The sequence below is a fragment of the Lagenorhynchus albirostris genome, chromosome 8, assembly GCF_949774975.1.
Source record: "Lagenorhynchus albirostris chromosome 8, mLagAlb1.1, whole genome shotgun sequence".
Lineage (NCBI taxonomy): Eukaryota > Metazoa > Chordata > Mammalia > Artiodactyla > Delphinidae > Lagenorhynchus > Lagenorhynchus albirostris.
The window spans coordinates 14,306,099-14,327,208 of NC_083102.1; the positions used below are offsets into that span (position 1 = coordinate 14,306,099).

General features: G+C 41.8%; 2 protein-coding genes and 1 non-coding gene across 3 annotated transcripts in view; 1 reads left to right on the forward strand and 2 right to left on the reverse strand.

Moving 5' to 3' along the window:
* Nucleotides 1–21,110, forward strand: part of HIPK2 (homeodomain interacting protein kinase 2) — a 386,834-nt gene that overhangs the window by 347,087 nt on the left and 18,637 nt on the right. The gene's annotated exons all lie outside the window — the stretch shown is intronic.
* FMC1 (formation of mitochondrial complex V assembly factor 1 homolog) lies at nt 6,750–10,431 on the reverse strand. The gene is made up of 2 exons (XM_060156577.1): nt 10,219–10,431; nt 6,750–7,044 (listed from the first exon to the last, which is right to left on the reverse strand). Exons 1-2 carry the CDS (start codon nt 10,354–10,356, stop codon nt 6,841–6,843), a joined length of 342 nt encoding a protein of 113 aa, XP_060012560.1. The 5' UTR covers nt 10,357–10,431; the 3' UTR covers nt 6,750–6,840.
* TRNAR-CCU (transfer RNA arginine (anticodon CCU)) lies at nt 10,988–11,060 on the reverse strand. The gene has a single exon. It is a non-coding gene; the product is annotated as a tRNA-Arg (tRNA).

Sequence of the window (21,110 nt, forward strand, 5' to 3'; positions counted from 1 at the left end):
TGAGTGGTTGTGACAGATACCATACCCTATGGCCTGCAAAACTAAAATATTTACTATCTAGCTTTTTAGGGAAGTTTGCCTACCCTGCCTCAGGGTTTGCTTTAGTGTTGGCCTGCTGGTAAGGAACTCTTCCATTGTTGTTGATCTGAAAAGACCTTTATTTTGCCTTTCTCAATTCTAGATGGATATTCTAAGTTGGAAGTTATTTTCTTTCAGCACGTAGATTCTATCATTCTGCAGCCTTCGTTGCTCCTGGGAAGTCAGTTCTCAGTCTGTCACTCCTTTGAAGACAGCTGGCTGCTTTCAAATTTTGTTCTTTTTGCCTGTGGTTTTCTGCAACTTACTATGATGTATCTAGGTGTGGATTTATTTTTATTTATTCTGCTTGAGATTCATTGAGCTTTTAGAATCTGTGAACTGACATCTATCAATTCCAGGAAATTTTTAGCTATTCTCAAGTACTGTCATTCATCAACTTCTGGACCTCCAAATAAAGTTTTCACTGTTTCCTCTATGTCTCTTTACTCTCTTCACATTTTCCACCTTGTCTTGCCAAGCTACCTTCTTGATGCTTTTTTTCTGACAAATTTTATAGTTCACCCTAATCTCCCTTCCAGTGTGTCTAGTCTGTTGTTAAACCCATCCATTAAATTCTTTAGTTTTTCAGTTCTAGAATTTTTATTTGGTTTTTCAAATCTAAGTCATTTTTTATAGTTTCTGGTTCCTTGATGAAATTCCCAAGGTTGGCTGTTCTTTGACCCTAGTGATCATAATTGTTTTGTAATCTGAGTTTGCTAATTATAATATCTGATGTTTTCTGTGTTTCTGTTTCTGTTGTCTATTTCCTGGTTTTCACTTATGGGGTCTTGTTTTCTTCTGTGTCTAGTTATCTTTGTGTGCTGAACATGTATATGAAAAACTATGTGTAGGCATAATATAAGCCCTAAGTAGGATATAATGCTATCTTTCTCCAGAGAGGATTTTTATTTTTCTCTGATAGTAACTTGAAGTACTTGTCAAGGATCACCGTGATACAAATTCAATGCTTTAATTTCCCTTGACACCAAAATGGCAAAAATATGGTCTGAAAGCCTGGCAAGGGCTTTTTTTATTTCCAGTTCAAACTTGAGGGTGAACTCCAGGGTCCTAGTTTAAAGTGAGTGTGAGTTTATTAGCGTGCCCACCTTGGTGGGCCCTGGACTTTGTCTTTTGCCTCACTAGCCCTATAATCCCACCAAAAATACAGGTCAGTTTCAATACTGAAGCTATTGCTACTAAACTGGCAAATGCCCTGAAGCCAAAAATGTGCCTTTGTGTGCTGCACTTACTTTTCTTGGTTCTTGTGTTCTAAGATTTGGCCTAGTATTTCCCTACTTATCTTAATAGCTCTTTAATGATTTTAAGAATTAAAAAAAAAATTTCATCCACGTTTTTTAGCTGTCTTCAACAGAAGGGTTAATCCAAATTACCTAGACTATCATTAACAGAAGTTTGTTCTCTTTGTTTGTAAACTTTTTTTAATTTTTAAAATTTAGTAACTCTTATCTGAAAAAACAAAAACCTCTGTGAATATGTCTTTGTGTACATTCTAGCAATGATATCTATTCCTTCAGGAATAAGGTCTCATAAGGAAACAGGAACTTATAAGAACAGTATATACTCTTAATCTATACATGCTAGAAACTAGGTAATTAAAAATTAGAATAGGTACAAGTAGCATACATTTTGCTAGCCATCCAGAGCAGACAACTCTGCATTTTACTGTAATTTATAAACTAATATAGTAAATAAATAAAGGCTATATAGTAAAATTTAATACTGCAATTATCGTTGGGGCATGAGCACATACCTAACATAAGATTTTATAAACATGGTTCCTGTTAATTTAAATGTAGATTAAAAAATTCAAATTCTGGGGGACTTCCCTTATGGTCCTGTGGTTAGGACTCCACACTTCCACTGCAGCGGGCGTGGGTTTGAGCCCTGGTCGGGGAACTAACATCCCGCAAGCCACACGCAGCAGAATGTTGAAAGAAAGCCATGGCTCCTAGAACCAAATTTCGGTATGGCTAGACTGTCAAATGTAAGGGGAGTAGAGATGTGGCTCAAGATATTTGGCAAGGGCCAGATCCTGCAGGCCCTTGTTAAAGTTTAACTTGAAGGGTTGTAAGCTGGAGAGAGACAAGATCAGATCTGTACATAGTGGAATATGGATTGATTGAAGAGCACAATTTGGATTTAACGAGACCAATTAGGGAGGGCAGTGGTTCAGAGAAGAGATGCAGGAGATAAGAGGTCTGCGCTAGGGTAGCAGCAATAGCGAGTCAAGATTCTTAGGAGGTAAAATCTAATTTAGCGATTATTTAGCTGAGGATGTGAAGAAAAGGAAGCAGTCTCGAATAACTCAGATTTCTAAGTGGCTAAGTGAGAATGTCAATGAACTAACAGGGAACACCAGGGATTTTATGGGGGAAGAAGGAGTTTCCATTTTAGATGCACTGAATTTTCTTTTTTTTCTTTTTTTTTTTAATGGTACGCGGGCCTCCCACCGCTGCGGTCCCCCCGCCGCGGAGCACAGGCTCCAGACGCGCAGGCCCAGCCGCTCCGCGGCACGCGGGACCCTCCCGGACCGGGGCACGAACCCGCGCCCCCCGCATCGGCAGGCAGACTCCCAACCACTGCGCCACCAGGGAAGCCCGATGCACTGAATTTGAGATGCCTTTGAGTCACCTAAGTGGTGGTGTCTGGCCGCTGGACGGGTCTATAGTTTGGCAGGGGGGGCTGGACTGGAGTTAGCCTGTTGATGATAATTAAAGCCTTGGAATGTAGGTGATCACCCAGGGAAAGCATGTAGAGTGTGATATAAGGACCTAGGTCTGAACATGAGGAACACCAACATATAAGCGATACACAGAAGAGGAAACTGAAGACAAATGGCTACAATGAAAGAAGAAAGCAGAGAATGTATCATGAAAGCCAAGAGAAAAGGAAGGAAAGGTTAACAGTGGCAAATACTCCCTACAAGTCAGCAAGAGAAGGAATGATCCATTGGGTTTAGTGGCATGAAGGTCATTTGTAAATTTGCAAGGCAGTTCTAATAGAGGGCGAAAAACCAGACTGCAGTGGATTAAGAATGAATGGTCATGGGCTTCCCTGGTGGTGCAGTGGTTGAGAGTCCGCCTGCCGATGCAGGGGACACGGGTTCATGCCCCAGTCCGGGAAGATCCCACATGCCGCGGAGCAGCTGGGTCCGTGAGCCATGGCCGCTGAGCCTGCGCATCCGGAGCCTGTGCTCCGCAACCGGAGAGGCCCGCATACAAAAAAAAAAAAAAAAAAAAAGAATAAATGGTCATGAAAAATGCATAAAATGGGTACATGAAACAACATGGATTATTAACCTCAAAATCTGTACGCTGAGCAAAAGAAGCCAACTCAAAAGAGTAAATACTATATGACTGCATTTGGAGGAAATACTTGAACAGGCCAAACTAATCTATGATTACAGCAAGGAGGTCAGTGGTTGCCTAGGACCAGGTGTGGGGAAGGGGGGTTGTCTGCAAATGGGCACAAGGGAACTTTTGGGGTGCAATGAAAATGTTCTATAGCTTTATTGGTGTGGTTATTACACAGATGCATTCATTTGTCATTATTCATTCACCTGTATATTTATTATATGTACATTATACCTCAATATAAGTTTAAAAAATGTGGGGACTCCCCTGGCGGTCCAGTGGTTAAGACTTTGCCTTCCAAGATGACTAATAAGAAAATAAATAAATAAATAAACATTAAAAAAAAAGACTTTGCCTTCCAATGAAGGGGGTGCGGGTTCTATCCCTGGTCGGGGAGTTAAGGTCCCACATGCCTCGCGGCCAAAAAACCAAAACATAAAACAGAAGCAATATTGTAACAAATTCAATAAAGACTTTAAAAAAAAATGTAGAAAATGAAAATTCACTCAATTCACTGAATAAATTCATTCAATTCATTGAATACATTCAATTTGTTTGCAAAGAGGAATGAGTTAGAAGATAGGAGCTGAAAAGATATTTGAGTTAAAGCTGAGTACAACTGACCCTTGAACAACGTGTTTGAACTGTGCTGGTCCACTTATACGTGGATTTTTTCAATAATAAATACCAAAGTAGGGCTTCCCTGGTGGCGCAGTGATTGAGAGTCCGCCTGCCGATGCAGGGGACATGGGTTCGTGCCCCGGTCCGGGAGGATCCACATGCCGTGGAGCGGCTGGGCCTGTGAGCCACGGCCACTGAGCCTGTGCGTCCGGAGCCTGTGCTCCACAGGGAGAGGCCACAACAGTGAGAGGCCCGCGTACCGCAAAAAAATAAATAAATAAATAAATAAATACCAAAGTACTACCCGACCCGCAGTTGGTTGAATCTGCAGATGCAGAACCGTGGAGGGCAGACTATAAATTAAACTCAGAGTTTTGACTCTGTGGAGGATTGGTGCCCTTAATCCCCCAAATTGCTCAAGGGTCAACTACAGTTGTTTTTAGATGGAAGAGGCTTGAGCATATTTAAATACTAATAGAATTCAGTGAGAGGAAGCAGCTGAAGTTAAAGGACAGTCAGAAGAGGAGACAGCAAAGGAATGTGATAAAGCATGTACCACATCAAAAACTATAGTGAGTTAACACAGTGCCAAAACCTCAGGAGTCCCTACTTTTAGGACATTCCCAGTATAGAAAGTTTATCACTAATACATAGTCAATTCCGTCTATTTCCAACACTGAGTTCACCTAATTCTGGATGGTAAGACCATTGATAGGAGGTCCAGGTTATTATATAAGGACAGAAATGGCCTGAGCAAATCATTTAAACCATGGGAAATAAGTTGTCTGTATTTCAGAAGACTGGTGGCAATAGGGCTTAGAGGAAGGGTTCATGATGAAAGAATAAGGGTGCGGTGGTTTAAGAAGAAAACAAGTTTTTCTTTTTTGTCAGGCACTTATGTACTGTGCAAATGTTTTATGTAAACATTATTCTCACTTATTACAACCACCTTGTTGGCATTCTCATTCTACAGAAGAGGGAACAAGCTCAGGACAACTAACCTACCCAAGATCACACAGCTGGTAAATGATAAAGATGGGATTAAAGCCTAGGTCTATATGACTGCAAGCCCGTAAGTATTTCTTACCCTTTTCGGCAGTTCTGCCTCAAATCTCTTTCTTTAAAAACGTTATGGGATTCCCTGGATTCCCTGGCAGTCCAGTGGCTAGGACTCGGCGCTTTCACTGCTGTGGCCTGGGTTCAGTCCCTATTCGGGGAACTAAGATCCCACAAGCTGCTCGGCTCGGCCAGAAAAAAAAAGTTATTTGTTATATACACAATATTTTAACTAAAGGAATCAAAACATCAATCTATCCTAATCCTTTTGCTTTCTTCATCTTAGCAAAGTAAAACATCTTCAGATAATAATATACCCATGTCCATGAAATAACACAGGGGGAAATAGTATGTTAAACATTTTTATTTTTTTGATCAGTTCAATTGAACAAATGCTTGTTTTGACCTCTTAATACTATTATTCTAATGTTAATCTCTTAGAAGAGATGATGTTTTGAAGTGCTTGGAGTATTTTTGTTCAGATTGTTCTCCTAGTGAGTAGAACTGAGCCTTGCATTCAAAACACTGAATAATTGTCTATGTAAGTCACTATGGAAGACGCTTTATAGACTACAAAAATGAATGAGACAGCATCCTTACTCTAAAGGAGCTGACAGTCCAGGGAAAAAGAGATTATACGTCTACAATTATAATACCAGAAGAAACTGACATATACCACAAAGGGGGCACAGATAAAGAACTATTGGTAGTTCACAGAGAATTTTTATTTGTGGAATTCAGGACTTTAGAGGCAAGGGGACCACTTAGGAGTCTAGTTTAATAGTTCAGCCAAAAGATTTCCAGCGCTTAAACTAGGACGGAGACAGTGATGCTAACAGTTCTTGCAAAAGCAGAACTTACTGACTGGATCTGGAGAGTGAGGAGAAAGAGAAATACAGAATGAAGCCCAAGTTCTTGACTTGGTCAGCCAAGTGCATTATGGAGCCCTTCACCCTGAGACAGAATTCAGAAGGAAGAGCAATTTGACATGGAGGGTAGACGGCAGAAGCGGAGCGGTCAGTGTGCTCATTCCATTGCCCTCTCCCTGGCCTTCCTGCAGCCTGCAGATGAGTGGTGGCCATGTTCTTATACCTAAGGGTCAACTCTGTCAGGCTTGGGAGATAACAGCCCCCCACTGTCTTGTTGACCTTAATTCAACCCACATCTTTATAAATATCCCTTCATTAACTCTCCTCAGTAACCCTGTATGAGTGTGCCATCTGTTTCCTACCAGGACTTTAACATCATATTTGTGTACTTAGATAAAAGGTATATATGTATAATTGTTTGTTTATGCATAGGAAACATCTAGAAACATGCCCACCAAACTGTTAGTAATCGTTACCACCTGGTAATGGGGTTGGGAGAGGGGAGGGAGGGACAAGGGAAAAGGTAAGAGGGCTTTATTTTATGTCTGTACCATTTGAATTCCTTAATAGGCTGTATTACTTTTTAAATTAAAAAGAAAACTAAAGAGTTTTAAAAGTAAATCAAGAACATCAAGCAGCCTAGTGTAGGAACTTCAGAAAATTCAGAGAGTAAAGATGAAACCTCCCTAAGAAAACCTCAGTCAACAAAATTTCAGAGAAATTCAGTCAACAAAATTTCAGAGAAAACCCCTAAACTTAAAAAAAAATTTAATGATAAATACATATTGATAGAAATTATTAAATTCTTGTATGAAGGCAGCATCCAAGGAATCTCTCCATTTTCATGGCTCCCAGCCCTTCCCTCCAGGCTGTTGGGGCAACTTGAGACCCACTAAGCCAGCCGACTCCTCCACTGAGCGCTCACCCTTGCCATGAAATTCCTGGTGAAGGGCCACATGTTCTCGGATGCTGCGCAGAAGGCAGAGGTAGGTGGCAGCTTGGAAATGAAGCTCATGCTGGGCTCTGCACAACTTCTCACTGGTGACCTGGAGAAGTAGCAAGGTCAGATATTCTATTAACAGCCCAGCTGCAGATACAGGTCCACAGAGAAAGATTTACTAAACAAGCATTCTCTAGAATGAAAGTAAAATGCAGAGGACATACAAACATGTGTTTGTGTATACTTAATAACATATATAAAGGCACTCTGTACATATATAGAGGCACTCTGTAACTGCTGATGATTAGGAAAGCTGGCACCTGTTAATCAAAGAGGAATTTTACAAAGAGTTTCAGTGAAGCATTTCATCATGTCCTCAAATTTTAATACTGGAAAAAAGTTTATCTCTTGGCTCAACACCCTCATTTAACGAATGAGGGAACTAAAGCCCAGAGAGGCTCTATGGTTGGTTAATGGCAGAGATGGGGAATATAGTCAGGTCACTGATCATTAACGTCACCTAAGGAATAAAATACAGAACTTTCTCCCCTTCAAACAAATGAAGGGCTGCTTTATTTTATGTGACTGTGGACTTCGGTTAATATGGCATATGCCTTTCATTTCAATGAAAATTAAAAACTTATTTTTCTGAAAAATAGCTTTGTCCTCACCAGTAACAAAATGAAGGTTTTATAAATAAAAGTAATATGCATATGTTCATACTACTTAATTATACTCGCTCTCACAATTTACTTATTCATCTGAAAAATCTGTATTCTGATGACCTTTAGAAGCTGGAAATGCCATATCCATTCCAAAGTGACTACAAACTTTGTTTTTTCTTCATCATAATTAACTTCCAGATTAAATTAGTACACAGACTTTACTTGACTAGTTTTATGTTCTGAGGCTGTGAGAAAGGGGCAGGAAAGATAAGACAAAGATGTGTGCATAGCCTCAAATGACTTAAGGAGCCCTGTTCAAGTGTGGATTAATCTCTGGGCACCACTGCCTACATATGTCTCTCTTTGACCTTTCTTTACTTGAATATCTAGGTTTGGAATCTGAAAACTAGAATGTGTGCTTTAAGATTTGCAGATCACATATATGAAAATGGCACCTATAAGCTGCTCAAAAATAAAATTCATCTGCTTTAATCAATTTAACTTTTTATAATTAAAAATTTATGAGTGACCAACACTAATGTCAAGCATCAACAAAGGGTAACATTCATTTCTATTATATAAGTCTAAATTGATAGAATTTGAAACAGGAATTCTATGTTAGTATAGGACAGAACGTAACTGATCTTAATTCAGCCTGAGTCAGAGGAGTCAGGAGAGAAGCATCAGCAATATTACACAGTAAATGAACCACAAGAGACCAAGAGATCTAATGAAATAGAAAATTGTATTTTCTCTATGGAGAAAGGCGAGATCCCTCCCTAACTGAATCCCTTCAGCCTAGGGAGAGGAGAGAGAAAATGGGCATAGATTATTGAGTTAGCTCTGAGCCAGCAGGATATAGAACCCTTCCCCATATCCTCATATGCATTCCACAGAGTGGTGTTTCTGGAATTTTTAGCATGAATTTCAGGTGTATTTCCAAGGAATTTCAGAGCCATTACCAAGGCCTTCTCAAGGGCAATAATGTTGCCTCCATTAGGTACAACTATAATCATGTCACCTTAAAAATCTTAAGAGTGACTTCCCATTACATTTCCAATAAAGTTTAAGTTGCTGCCTACCACCTACCTCATCTTCCTCCACTTCATCCACCACACCCTAAACCTTAGCAGCTCTCACCTGTCAGTTCCTCCACCTCTGGGCTTTCAGTTATGCACCTTCTTTACTTGGACCTCATCTTCCCCAACCCCCATTTACTTGCTAACTCTAATTTATTCTTCAAGTCCCTGGTTAATGAATTTCCTCCTGAAAGCCTACCCCTTCTGTATGCCAGGACCCCTGTTGTCTATTTACTCCCTTAGCACTTGTTTATTCTAAGTCCTTGGTTATATGGCTCCTCGGGTGGACTGTAAGCTTCTTAAAAGACAGCACCCATGTGGCTCTTATTCGTCGTTTTTAGCCAAGTTCCTAACAGCCCCTAATATTGTGACCTTTTAAGAATTAATTGAGGGCTTCCCTGGTGGCGCAGTGGTTGAGAATCCGCCTGCTGATGGAGGGGCTACGGGTTCGTGCCCCGGTCCGGGAAGATCCCACATGCCGCGGAGCGGCTGGGCCCGTGAGCCATGGCCGCTGGGCCTGCGCGTCCAGGGCCTGTGCTCCGCGGCGGGAGGGGCCACAGCAGTGAGAAGCCCGCATACCGCAAAAAATAAAAATAAAAAAATTAGGTGAAGTTTAGTTCTAACATTTTGCATTCTAATTTCCATGGTTCAGAAAATCAAGAGTTAGGATGACGGTTCTCCCCTTTCCCACACTGCTCAAAAGACGCTAAGTTTCCTTTGCTAAAGCCCAAGCTGACTCTCCAATTTATTATTTCTGAGAAAGGCTGCAACGTCTTTCCAAGCCAGATCAGGAACTCTAGAGTCAGCAATTAAATGGAAGACTCTTATTTGGGAACCAAGTAACCTAGAGCCTAGTTGTTCCTATACATGTGCTTGTTGAGGTCAACTGTCCCCGAGCCTCAGTTGCCCCTTTTGAAGAAAGAAACTACCTTCCATCTGATCTTGCCTAAGGGGTAGAAGGAGTGCGGATTTCACAAAGGGATTTTCCAAGAATGACGGCCTCCCGTATGTACATATTTATCTACTACAGGCGGAAAAACTGTTGTCTGGTCACATATCGCGTTAATGTCGTAACTCACAGTACCACCTCATTAGAGGTTTCTAGTTCAGCTCTGCAAGGCACCATTCCCCGAAGCGGCGTAGTCCTGCTCTTCAAGAAGCGCCCAATATTTCCTCTCTGCATCAAAAACCGGTTCCCAAAATAGCTCTCCTCCGGGAAGGAGAGTGTTGGGTAGATGCTGTGGCCTGGGACTCTACACTCTCCACCAAGGACATCTTTTTTCTTGTCCCTATTTCCGCCATTTCACTTCCTTCTGACTTTCCCCTCCACACAGGCCAAAGACAGCCAATGAAATCCTCAGGGACGGCTCCACCCCAGGATGACTTTGCCTTCCCGCCGGTCCTCGATCTGTTTGGAGGGAACCAGAGCCTCAGAAATGAGGGCTAAGACCAGGCGCGCTCCACCCTGCCCAGACCCGACTCTCCCTCCCTTCCCGGGAAAGGGACGCTGGAGCCCCCGGACACGGGCTTCCGTACCCGATGTGCACGGAAAGCCTTCACGAGGTACCGATAGGCCGGGGTGTGGCGATAGGGTCGGCCTGTGGCCGCGTTCAAGTAGCGCAACTCTCGGAGAAGGCCTCGCCAAGTACGCAGCGGTGACCCCAAGGCCGCCATTTTCCCGTCGTCCGAGCCTGGCGCGGGACGGCGCCCTACTCCCCTCTTACTCCCTCACCACCCCCTTGCTCAGCCGCTTAATGGTACGGTCGGAACCAGACTGCCGGCTCCCCCTATCGACTGCAGGACAGTGGAATGTCTCACTTCCCTTCTTTGCGGAGAGTTATTAATCGAACACCGAGCGGCGTCCTAAGGTGTTAAGACAAAAGCAAACGAAAGCCGAGTGTAACTGAAGAGCCTGGAGAAAGGCCGGGCAAGGGAAAAGAAGGTCCTAGTTCCTTTCCTGACTGCGTCATTTCAGACGCCATTCGCTGACAGACCATTGACTCTGAAGAAAATGAGGGCATGTCGGAAGTGGGTGTCAATTTGAAATAGAAAACTTTGAGAAGATTTTATGTCTAGAGGGGATGTCAAAATTCAACGTACTGACTTAGCAGAAATCTTAATGGGGTTACGGCTCAGAAGAAGGAAATGAGAGTATGTTGATTCTCGCAAACTGTAGCCTCACACCTAGAAAAACCACGCATACATTTTCCATCTTTAAAGAGTAAAATTAAGTTAGTATTTTTCACTATAATTGTTTAAGGAGGAAAGGTAAAAAGTTTTATTATTTTAAAGGCAAAAATATAGTCACCCCAGATGGGACTCGAACCCACAATCCCTGGCTTAGGAGGCCAATGCCTTATCCATTAGGCCACTGGGGCTTCGGTGAATAAAGTGCTCAAACAGCGTATTCAATTTTTTTCCTCCTTGGTACGTCATCGTCATCTCAGTTTCTTTTTAACCTATCCTAGGAAACTACACTTAGTACCATTAATGAGGTGCGAGGCATGCTGGGAGTTGTAGTTAAGAGAACAAATATCCGCCTCACAGCTCCAAAGGTTTTACCCTCGAAGCAGCACCGATGCGCCGGACGGAGATCGGGCACGCGCACGGTTTTGCGTACGCGTTTCCTACGCGGTAGCTGCCGCGCCTGCGCAAAAGCGCGCATACGACGTCGCGGAGCCGAGTGCACTGGGCACGCTAGCCGAATCTCCCAGATTCGCCCGCTGAGCTTGTGCTTCGTTGGGTTTTCACCGGAAACAGCCGGCCCCTTCCGGTGTTGCGGCTTTCCGGACTTGGCTTGGCTGCATCCTGCCATTAGGGGGCGTGCGTAGCGGTCATTTTATTTCCGGTTGAAACACAGGCCATTTCCGCAGAGCAAGTGGCCAGTTAGAAACGGTTATCTTGCCTTCTGAATTGGCAGGTTAGTGGTAAACATGGGATAGCAGGGAATTAGAATTAGTTAATTCACTAGGAATTAGTTAATTATAAACAATTAGGAGCTAATTTTCTGTTTCTTTTCCTATTTGAATAAATTGGACAAGTCACTTCTGAGTCTCAGCGGACTAACCCTTTGCTTAAAATCTCGCAGTGGCTCCCCGTTGCCCGTAAGGTAAATTTCAGACCACTGGACCCTACCTAAATTGACCCTTGCCTGTGTCTTAACCTTCATCTCCTCTCACCCTCTGCTCAGTGTAGCCGAACTTCTCTGTCTTCCTCTCCACATTTTTTAAATAGATTTATTTAATTAATTTTATTTGTTTTTGGCTGCATTGCGTCTTTGTTGCTGCATGCGGTCTTTCTCTAGTTGCGGCGAGCGAAGGCTACTCTTCGTTGCGGTGCGCGGGCTTTCATTGCAGTGACTTTTCTTGTGGAGCACGGGCTCTAGGGGCGTGGGCTTCAGTAGTTGTGGCTCGTGGGCTCAGTAGTTGTGGCTCGCAGGCTCTAGAGTGCAGGCTCAGTAGTTATGGCACACGGGCTCAGTAGTTGTGGTTCATGGGGTCTAGAGTGCAGGCTCAGTAGTTGTGGCTCGCGGGCTCTAGAGCACAGGCTCAGTAGTTGTGGCACACGGGCTTAGTTGCTCTGCAGCATGTGGGATCTTCCAGGACCAGGCAAGCCCCCCTCTCCACATTTTGTGTTATTCCCTTTGCCTGAATCTTAACCATTCGCATTAATACTCCTATTTACCTTTTGGGCTTCAAGTTTCCTCGGGAAGTCTAGGTCAGACACTTCTCCAGGCCCTTATGGTCAGCATGGCAAAGTTAAAATGATTCACTTCACCTCCTGTGGGCTCCTCTAGATTATCTATGTAATCTTACCTTTTATGAGCTATATCACCTGTCTCAGCTTCATCATCTTCCTCACAAGCCAAGATGCAACTGCGCAGACTCCAGACTGCCCATTCTCATGGGGCTCTCTTCATAGGTCCCTCTCAGGGTTCACCAGCTCTAGCTGTGCCAACTTTGATCAATTTTTCACGTGGGCTGGAATCCTGACACTTCCAGAATCAACTCAAGAGTAAACCAGTATGACTTAATGTGAATGAATTGATCTCTCCCTGTCACACTCATAAAATATTCATTTTATCACCCTGTAATTCACAAGTGTCTGATATTTAAAAGGCAAATATGCAGGGAGTTAAGAAGAATGCTGTCAGCTATTTTCCCCTTAGTAGAAATTTGTTTATCCAACTTTCTAAGATGTAGCAAATTTAAGCCAGCTCTGATACGTTATGATAAGGGGCAATAAGACATAATTCTGAGTTCCTCTTTACTGAACTGCAGAGAGACTCTTCTTCCATTTTTATACTAAAGCAAGAGTAAATAGATAATCATAAAATGTTAGCTCTATGTAGCCACTAGTCACCAAAGATGGCCCCCCAAGATCTTCCCCTTTCATACATATGATGCTTCTTACATCAAGAGGTGAAGCTTATTACTCATCCTACTCACCCCTCCCACACTTGAAAGCCAGCTTAGGCTGGCTTTGTGACCAGATTTAACTAAAATAGAATGTTCTGGGACTTCTCTGGAGTCCCAGGCCTTAAAACTGGCAATTTTCACAATCTGCTTCTTATCTAACTACTATGCTGTGAAAACCCCACGGCCCATGAAGAGTCCTGAAATACGCCAAGCTGACCTCTCAGCTGACAGCATGAATTATGATGTTCAGTGAGCCATCTTGAGGGTCCCAATCCAGTGGCACCCCCAAATGACTACAGTCTCAACCAATGTCATATGGAGCAGAGAACTGCCCAGCTAAACCCAGTCAACCCAAAGAAACATTAAAGATAATAAAATGGCTGTCTGGGAATAAATTCCACTAAATTTTAGAATTACTGTGTGTCAACAGAAAACCAAATCAGTCTAGAAAAGTTCTTAGAGACAATTTAGCCAAACTTCATAATTTTGCAACTTTGGAAAATCTTTATATTCCTAGTGCAGGGCTACATACCCAAAGCCCTACAGAAGAGAGCAGGCAGGTAAACGAGTGAATCAGGCAGGTGGGTTCCTGCCTCCTGCACAGGAGCGAGACTTTTCAGCTCTATCTAGTTGCAAGTAGGAATGTGGTTACAGTGTTGCCAGAGCTTCTGATTTTTCAAGAGAAGTTGTAAATCCAGAATTTTTATGCAATGCCCCTTTAAGTGTTAGCAATCAGTTAAAAACAATACTGTCTGTCAAACAAAACACTTCTGTTGACCTTATATAAGCTAGGGTTGCCAGGGTTCAAACTGTGTCCTGGGGCACTTCACAGGCGACCCTCACCACAATCCTATGAGGTAGTACTCGGATTTTACCTACTTAGAAATGTGGGAACAAGCTCAGGGCAGTTTCTTGGTTTCGCCAACTTTACTAACTGCTCAGTGATAAGGCTGGTATTTGACCTCAGGCAATCTAACTCCAAAGCCTATTTTTTAAACTTAAAAAAAATTTATAGCAGAAAAGGGATTTTTATTAAAAAGATACTGGGTGATTCTCAGAACTTCCTGGTAAGGCTAGACACTAGGCTAAGAAGCTACACAGGCAAGAAACCTCACCTAAAAGTCTGTCCCAGATCTGGTCCAGTGAGAACACCAGCAGGCACAGTCACTGCAGTTGCAGTGCTAACACAGTGACACTGGACAGGGGCTGGACAATGGCATCAAAGCTGTCGCTCCAGGACACGGGCAGTAGCTGGCTCCTCTGCTTCCACTTATGCCAGAATAGATTAAGTCATTACCTAAGAGTCAGAGTTCTGGGCTGAGTACTTCTAATTAGCAAGGCCTGGGTTATGTTCCCATGTTGTTCGGGGAGGCTGGGAAAGCGAATAGTTTGTCATTCGATGAATTTTTATTAAGCATCTGCTGTGAGGCAGGCATTTCCAGATGCCAGGGAAAGCACAAGGAGAATAGTTCTACTCATGAAGCTTCCATTCTAGAAAGGGGCAGACAGACAATAATCAAATAAACAAGCAAAACATAAAATTTATCAAATGGTGATAAATGCTATAAAGAAAAAGAAAGCCAGGGGCCAGGGATTGAGACCTGCTAATGCGTTCTGGGAGGTCCTTACTGATAAGGTGACGTTTGAGCACAGACCCAAATGACCTGCAGAATCTGCATCTTCAGGGTGTGTGTGTGTGTGTGTGTGTGTGTGTGTGTGTGTTGGCGTGGGGAAGTGCCCACACTTTAAGTAGAGAGACCCTACCTCCAGTCTCCACCCACTGTGAGGCCACCATTATTCTGTCCTTCAAGCTCTGGGAGGGTACAGGAGGAGTTCTGGGACAAGTTTTCTATGCCCAGTGAAACTGTAGGAACAGACCCTGAAGGTCCAGTCTTAACACTGCAACTATAGCAGTGACTAGCTACCTGGCCATGAGCTTGGGAATCTGCGGGGAAATTTTGGTGGGAAAGAGCCAGGACTAATGAAAGCGGGTGTATCTGAGAATAGACGTTTGTAGGCACTCGCTTCCATCAATCGTGATTCTAGAGATGGCGTGTCTCAAGGCAGTGATTTCTAAACTTCTTTGATTGTGTATCCACTGTGGTAAAAATCCTGTGCCTCCCCCTCTGTATTTATTTTTAAATTATATACATGTACTATTGATTCAATGTAGTAGATACATTTAAAACGTGCACAAGATAGAAATAAAACGTATATTTTAAAAAAGAAAAACAATATTTTGAAAATATTTTTATTTTATTTATTAACAGTAAAAAAGTACTAATTTCTCTCAGTAAAGAAAGATTATTATTCTTTATTTTATTGAAAATGCAATGTAATACAGTATGTTTTATTATTTTGAAAATCTTGGTTTAACACATCATTTGGGGCAACAAAATCACATAGTGATAAAACATTTCTAAACATCCATTCTCAAAGTTCTTCATTGCGTGAGTTTCTTTTAAAAAGGCAGTCAGTGCCTCACTTAGCTTTAAAATATCACTTTTAGCTTAAAAGGACCCATTAAGTATGTTCATTTCTTTCAGAAGATCAGCTATGCACCTGTATCCATCAGGGCTCAGTCAGAAAAAGAGAAAGCACTGCAGGCTTTCCAAGCAGAAAGGAACTGAGTGCAGGGCATTCAATTCAGTAGACGCTTGACGGCACTATTAGAAGAGCTGCAGGAGTTAAGGAAAGCTGCCACTAACGTTCAGCAGTTCAGAGTATTGGGAGGTTGCTGCTATCACCTAGGTCAGAAAAATACAGGTCCCCCCACTGCTGATCAGAGCTGGTCCCCAAGTGCTCACGTAGGGGCTGATAGGAGATTACTTGGGAGCTACGGCAGAACTTTAAGTCTCCCATGGCCTGCCCGTTTTGCTAGGTGCTGCCAGAAGAAAAAATATCACTTTTTCCTCCCACCTACAAAATACCACATGAATACATCTAGCAGAAAGAAATCACATCCAGAACCTTGAAGGCAAGGAGTTTGGGAATGTTTCCATAAATCTAGCCCCTGTAATACATAAGGATATGGGAATGAATGCTGGCTGCCAAAAACCAGACTGCAGACCACACAGCAGCATACTCCTCATACCCTCTTGTCATCACAGAGGAGGACAGCAAATGAGAAACACTTGCCTCTTTTGTAAAAGAAAAATAGGTAATTTTTAAGTTTGACAACTCTTGTAAATACTTTTCAGCAAGATAATCATTCCATCTGTGTAGTTTACAGATTTTTATGTCGTTTACTTCCCATTAGTTTCTGCCATTTAAATGTCTTACTCTTAAGCAAATTAACCTTACTGATAACATCCTGTAGCATATAGACTGCAGTACATTATAATACTCAGAAGTAGAGGTGACTATTACCCAGCAAGCTGGACTTGCTAGATACAAGCAGAGAGCAATTTATTCCTCCTTCCACTGCTGCTTGTGGATTTCCTCTCGGGCATGAAATCGTGGGTGGCTCACACAGCTTTCCTAGGAAATAACAGGACAGTTGGCCTTTTTTTTTTTTTCCTTTGGTTTTAAAAAAGTCCAGTCTGTTTAACATTAAAACTCCAAACGTCATTGCATAAGACCTCTCCCCATTGTCAGCTGAGGCTGCCACAGGGTGAAAAATAGGCAGTTAGGGCAGTAGGACACGTCCCACCTACTCTTCTGCTCTTCAAAGGCAACCTCTTCCTGGAACAAGCTAGACTTGTATAAACAGAAAGCAACTTTGTTTTCTCATGAGCGCCCCTACACACTTGCTGTAATGATTTGTTCTTATGGTTGGATGAAGTTTACAGCTTTACTCTTTTAGGTGACAAACAGGTTAAAGAGTTATCATGATCATTTTAAGAACAGTCTCTTTTTTCTAGGTATGAACAAGTCTCATCCAGGATCAGATCAAAACTTCAAATGTCAGTTAATTTAACATTTCTCTCCTCCTCCAGTCTGGAAATGTGAAGGAGAACGGGGGTCAGGATCAGTGTCATTTCTGTTTCTCACTACCTCCTGCCCCCTTGCTGGCTGCTATTCCAGGCCTGTGGGCCGGTTACAGCAAGGGAAAGAAGAAAGAGGTAAGGTCTTACTTTGTTGGTAGAGATAAGCTGGTGTCCGTGTCCTCCGGGAGCAGCAGATTCCAGTGTTGCTTCTTTTTTTATAGGTTCTCAATAGTTTCTCCTTCTCTGGGGATCTCTCAGCTGTAGTTCCTTTGTAGGCCATGCCTTCTCTAGTTACTTAGAATTCCTGCCCCGGCCCCTTAGTTTCCAGGAGCCTCCCCTCCACTCAGGTCATTCCATCCGTCCAGGTGTTCCCTTTGGCTGGGTTTCTTCTTAAAATGACCAAATCTGGCTCCCTTTCTTGAGAACCACATCAGGCCCACAGGAACTCGGAAACTTTGGGAGTGTAAACCATTCCCATTGCAGCCTTCTCTCCTTTTCTGTCTTCTCCAGGAGCTAGCCACCTACTCCTCATTTGTCTTAACACTTTTAGGAGTGAGTCAGACACCAGTTTCTGTGTCCCTCATACTCCACAGGATGTGTCATCCTCTCCCAATGGTCCTCTAGCAGCCTCCTCATTTGGCATGAGGTGAAGAGGAAGCACCTCCACCCTCTCCTGCTTGGGGAGCGGAACGGAAACGTCCAGCATACTGACAGCTGCTTCCAAAGGAATCTTCTCACATTCTCTCACAGAGCCTGAAGGTGGGTGCCGAGCTCTTCCTTCCCAGCACTGAGCCAGTGCTTCCCAGTATCTAGTTCACAATCTCTTAGCATGTGGTGCACAGGTGATCTAGCTCCTTTTCCCTTTAGAATGTGGATGGACTTGGCACCTACTGTTTTGTTCTCAGCCTTTGGGGTTTCTGGTGAAACTGACACAGAAAGATTCCCACTTTAGTAAATGAAGTTACCACTGTCAAACCCTCCTTTATGGAACTCCTGCTCTTTCAGCAGGACACCTGATGCACTGCAGGCAGCATGGGACAGTCTGACTTGTGAACTGGACTGTGTGAATGTACAGTTAATATAGAACTTTTTGATATTTACATATTATTAAGTATAATCTTATATTAATTATATTAAATTTTAATATTATGTGTTTATATAGAGATATAACTTTTTATAGAACCTATATATAAGACTTTTGTTTTTTACATTATGGAAGATTAGATGTGCAGAGAAATCTCTCTCCATATAAAACACAAAGTCCTGGGTGAAATTTTAACAAACATAAAAATACATTTTTTTAAGTTTGACTGAGCTGACAGTAAAGGAAGCCAGAACAACCGAGGTCAGAGGAAAGGAGGTAAGTGAGCAATAAAAGCAACATTTGCCCTGAAGATATCTGCTCACTCCTGGTGGCCTACAGTCTAGATTTTAATTTGCCTCAGGCAGTCCAAAGGAAAGAAAGCCTCAGAGCAGCATGGTAGGAGGTCAGATCATAAACTCTTGCAAAATGATGGAGCCCCCAACAAATGACCTTATTGCTGGGAATGAAAAAAATATCCCTGACCTCACCAAGAGGAGACTTATCTGTCTCAACCTCAGCTCAGGGTTGGGTGGCAGGGTAGGGAACCTTCTACAAGAATTCTTAACCACCAGCAGTAACCACTCCAATACATTTGTGGCTGAAAGTCCTCCTGTCTGTGTGTCCTTGAAATCCTTAAGCTGAGCATTTAGTTTGAAGTGGTCCTGGGTTGGTAATGTTCCTAGAAGCCTGGAAGAAGCAAACTCAAATACTCTTTTAGAGGAACACACTTTAAAACAAGGCCTCAAAGAATGCCCAAAGCCAAAGTGCAGGGATATATAATAAAAAATCACCACACACATGCAGAAATAAGCCAGTATAAGCAAGTTAGTGGAAAACAATAAACTGTAGGATTGGACCTACAGTTTGGTTCAAGGTCTGACTCTGGTGCCTGGGACCTTGTGGGTCTGATGCTCCCAACCCACTAAGCATATGCTAGGGCCCTGACCTTGGCCTCTCCCCTTCCTATATATCACTAGCTGAGAAAGCTGCTAAACCCAAGAAAAAACAGGCTCACACCTGAAAATAATGAGATACTTGAGGAGTATAATCACAACAAAGAGACAATTAATGGAACATACCCTAATAGACAAACCAGAATGGAACAACACAGATCAAGAACTTAAAATAAGCATAATAAAGATCCTCACAAAGAGGCTAATAACAAGGAACAAGCAGTTACACAGAACCAAATGGAAATATATATGAAACATGTAATAGCTGAACAAACCCAACAGACTGGATAAAAACAATGGCTAGCTAGCTGAAAAGTGAATAATAATCTAGATCAGCTCAAGGAATTTTCCTAGAAGGTACTAGAAAGAGATGGAAAATATGAAAGAACATTTAAGAGATAATAATAATGTCAATATCTGTACAATATGAATCACAGTAAGAGAGAAAATGGATTTAGGGAAGAGATATTTAAAGAAATCATAAGTAAGAACTTTAAAAAAATGAAAGATAAAAAGGACTCCATTTCAAAGATCTCATGGAGTACCAAATGGAATAAATATGGAAAAACCAAAACTTCGACACATTACAGTGAAATTTAAGAACATTAAAGACAAAAACAAAACGCTAAAAGCTTCTGGAGAGAAGAAGCAGATAGTTCACAAAAGAATAAGAATTAGATCGACATTAGTCTTCCTAAAAGACACTGGAGACAAAGAAAACAATGAAGTTATATATTCTAAGTGATGAAGGAAAATAACTTAGAATATTATACCCAGCTAAACTGTTACTTAAATGTAAGGATGGAAAGATGATACATTCAGACATACAAGGCCTTAGAAAGTTTACAGCACAAAGGGTCTCTTTGAAACCTCTCCTGCTAAGTGAAATAAGTCAGACAGAGAAAGACATATACTGTATAATATCACTTATATGTGGAATCTAAAAAATACAACAAACTAACTACCATATGACCCAGCAATCCCACTACTGGGCATATACCCTGAGAAAACCAGAATTCAAAAAGAGTCATGTACCAAAATGTTCATTGCAGCTCTATTTACAATAGCCCGGAGATGGAAACAACCTAAGTGTCCATCATTGGATGAATGGATAAAGAAGATGTGGCACATATATACAATGGAATATTACTCAGCCATAAAAAGAAATGAAATTGAACTATTTGTAATGAGTTGGATAGACCTAGAGTCTGTCATACAGAGTGAAGTAAGTCAGAAAGAGAAAGACAAATACCGTATGCTAACACATATATATGGGATTTAAGAAAAAAAAATGTCATGAAGAACCTAGGGTAAGACAGGAATAAAGACACAGACCTACTAGAGAATGGACTTGAGGATATGGGGAGGGGGAAGGGTAAGCTGTGACAAAGCGAGAGAGAGGCATGGACACATATACACTACCAAACGTAAGGTAGATAGCTAGTGGGAAGCAGCCGCATAGCACATGGAGATCAGCTCAGTGCTTTGTGACCACCTGGAGGGGTGGGATAGGGAGGGTGGGAGGGAGGGAGACGCAAGAGGGAAGAAATATGGGAACATATGTATATGTATAACTGATTTATTTTGTTATAAAGCAGAAACTAACACACCATTGTAAAGCAATTATACTCCAATAAAGATGTAAAATAAATAAATAAAACACAACAAACTAGTGAATATAATAGAAAAGAAGATCACAGATATAGAGAACAAACTAGTGGTTAAAAATGGGGAGGGGAAATGGGGGAGAGGTAACATTAGGGGTAGGGGATTAAGAGGTACAAACTATTAGGTATAAAATAGGCTACAAGGATATATTGTACAACATGGGGAATATAGTCAATATTTTATAATAGTAATAAATGGGGTATAACCTTTAAAAATTATGAATCACTATATTGTACACTGTAACTTATATAATATTGTACATCAACTACACTTCAATAAGAAAAATAATAAAAAATATAAAAAAAGAAAGAAAACTCTCCTGGAAAAAGTACTTTTATATATTTAATATACTAATATAAGTAAATTATACTTAATA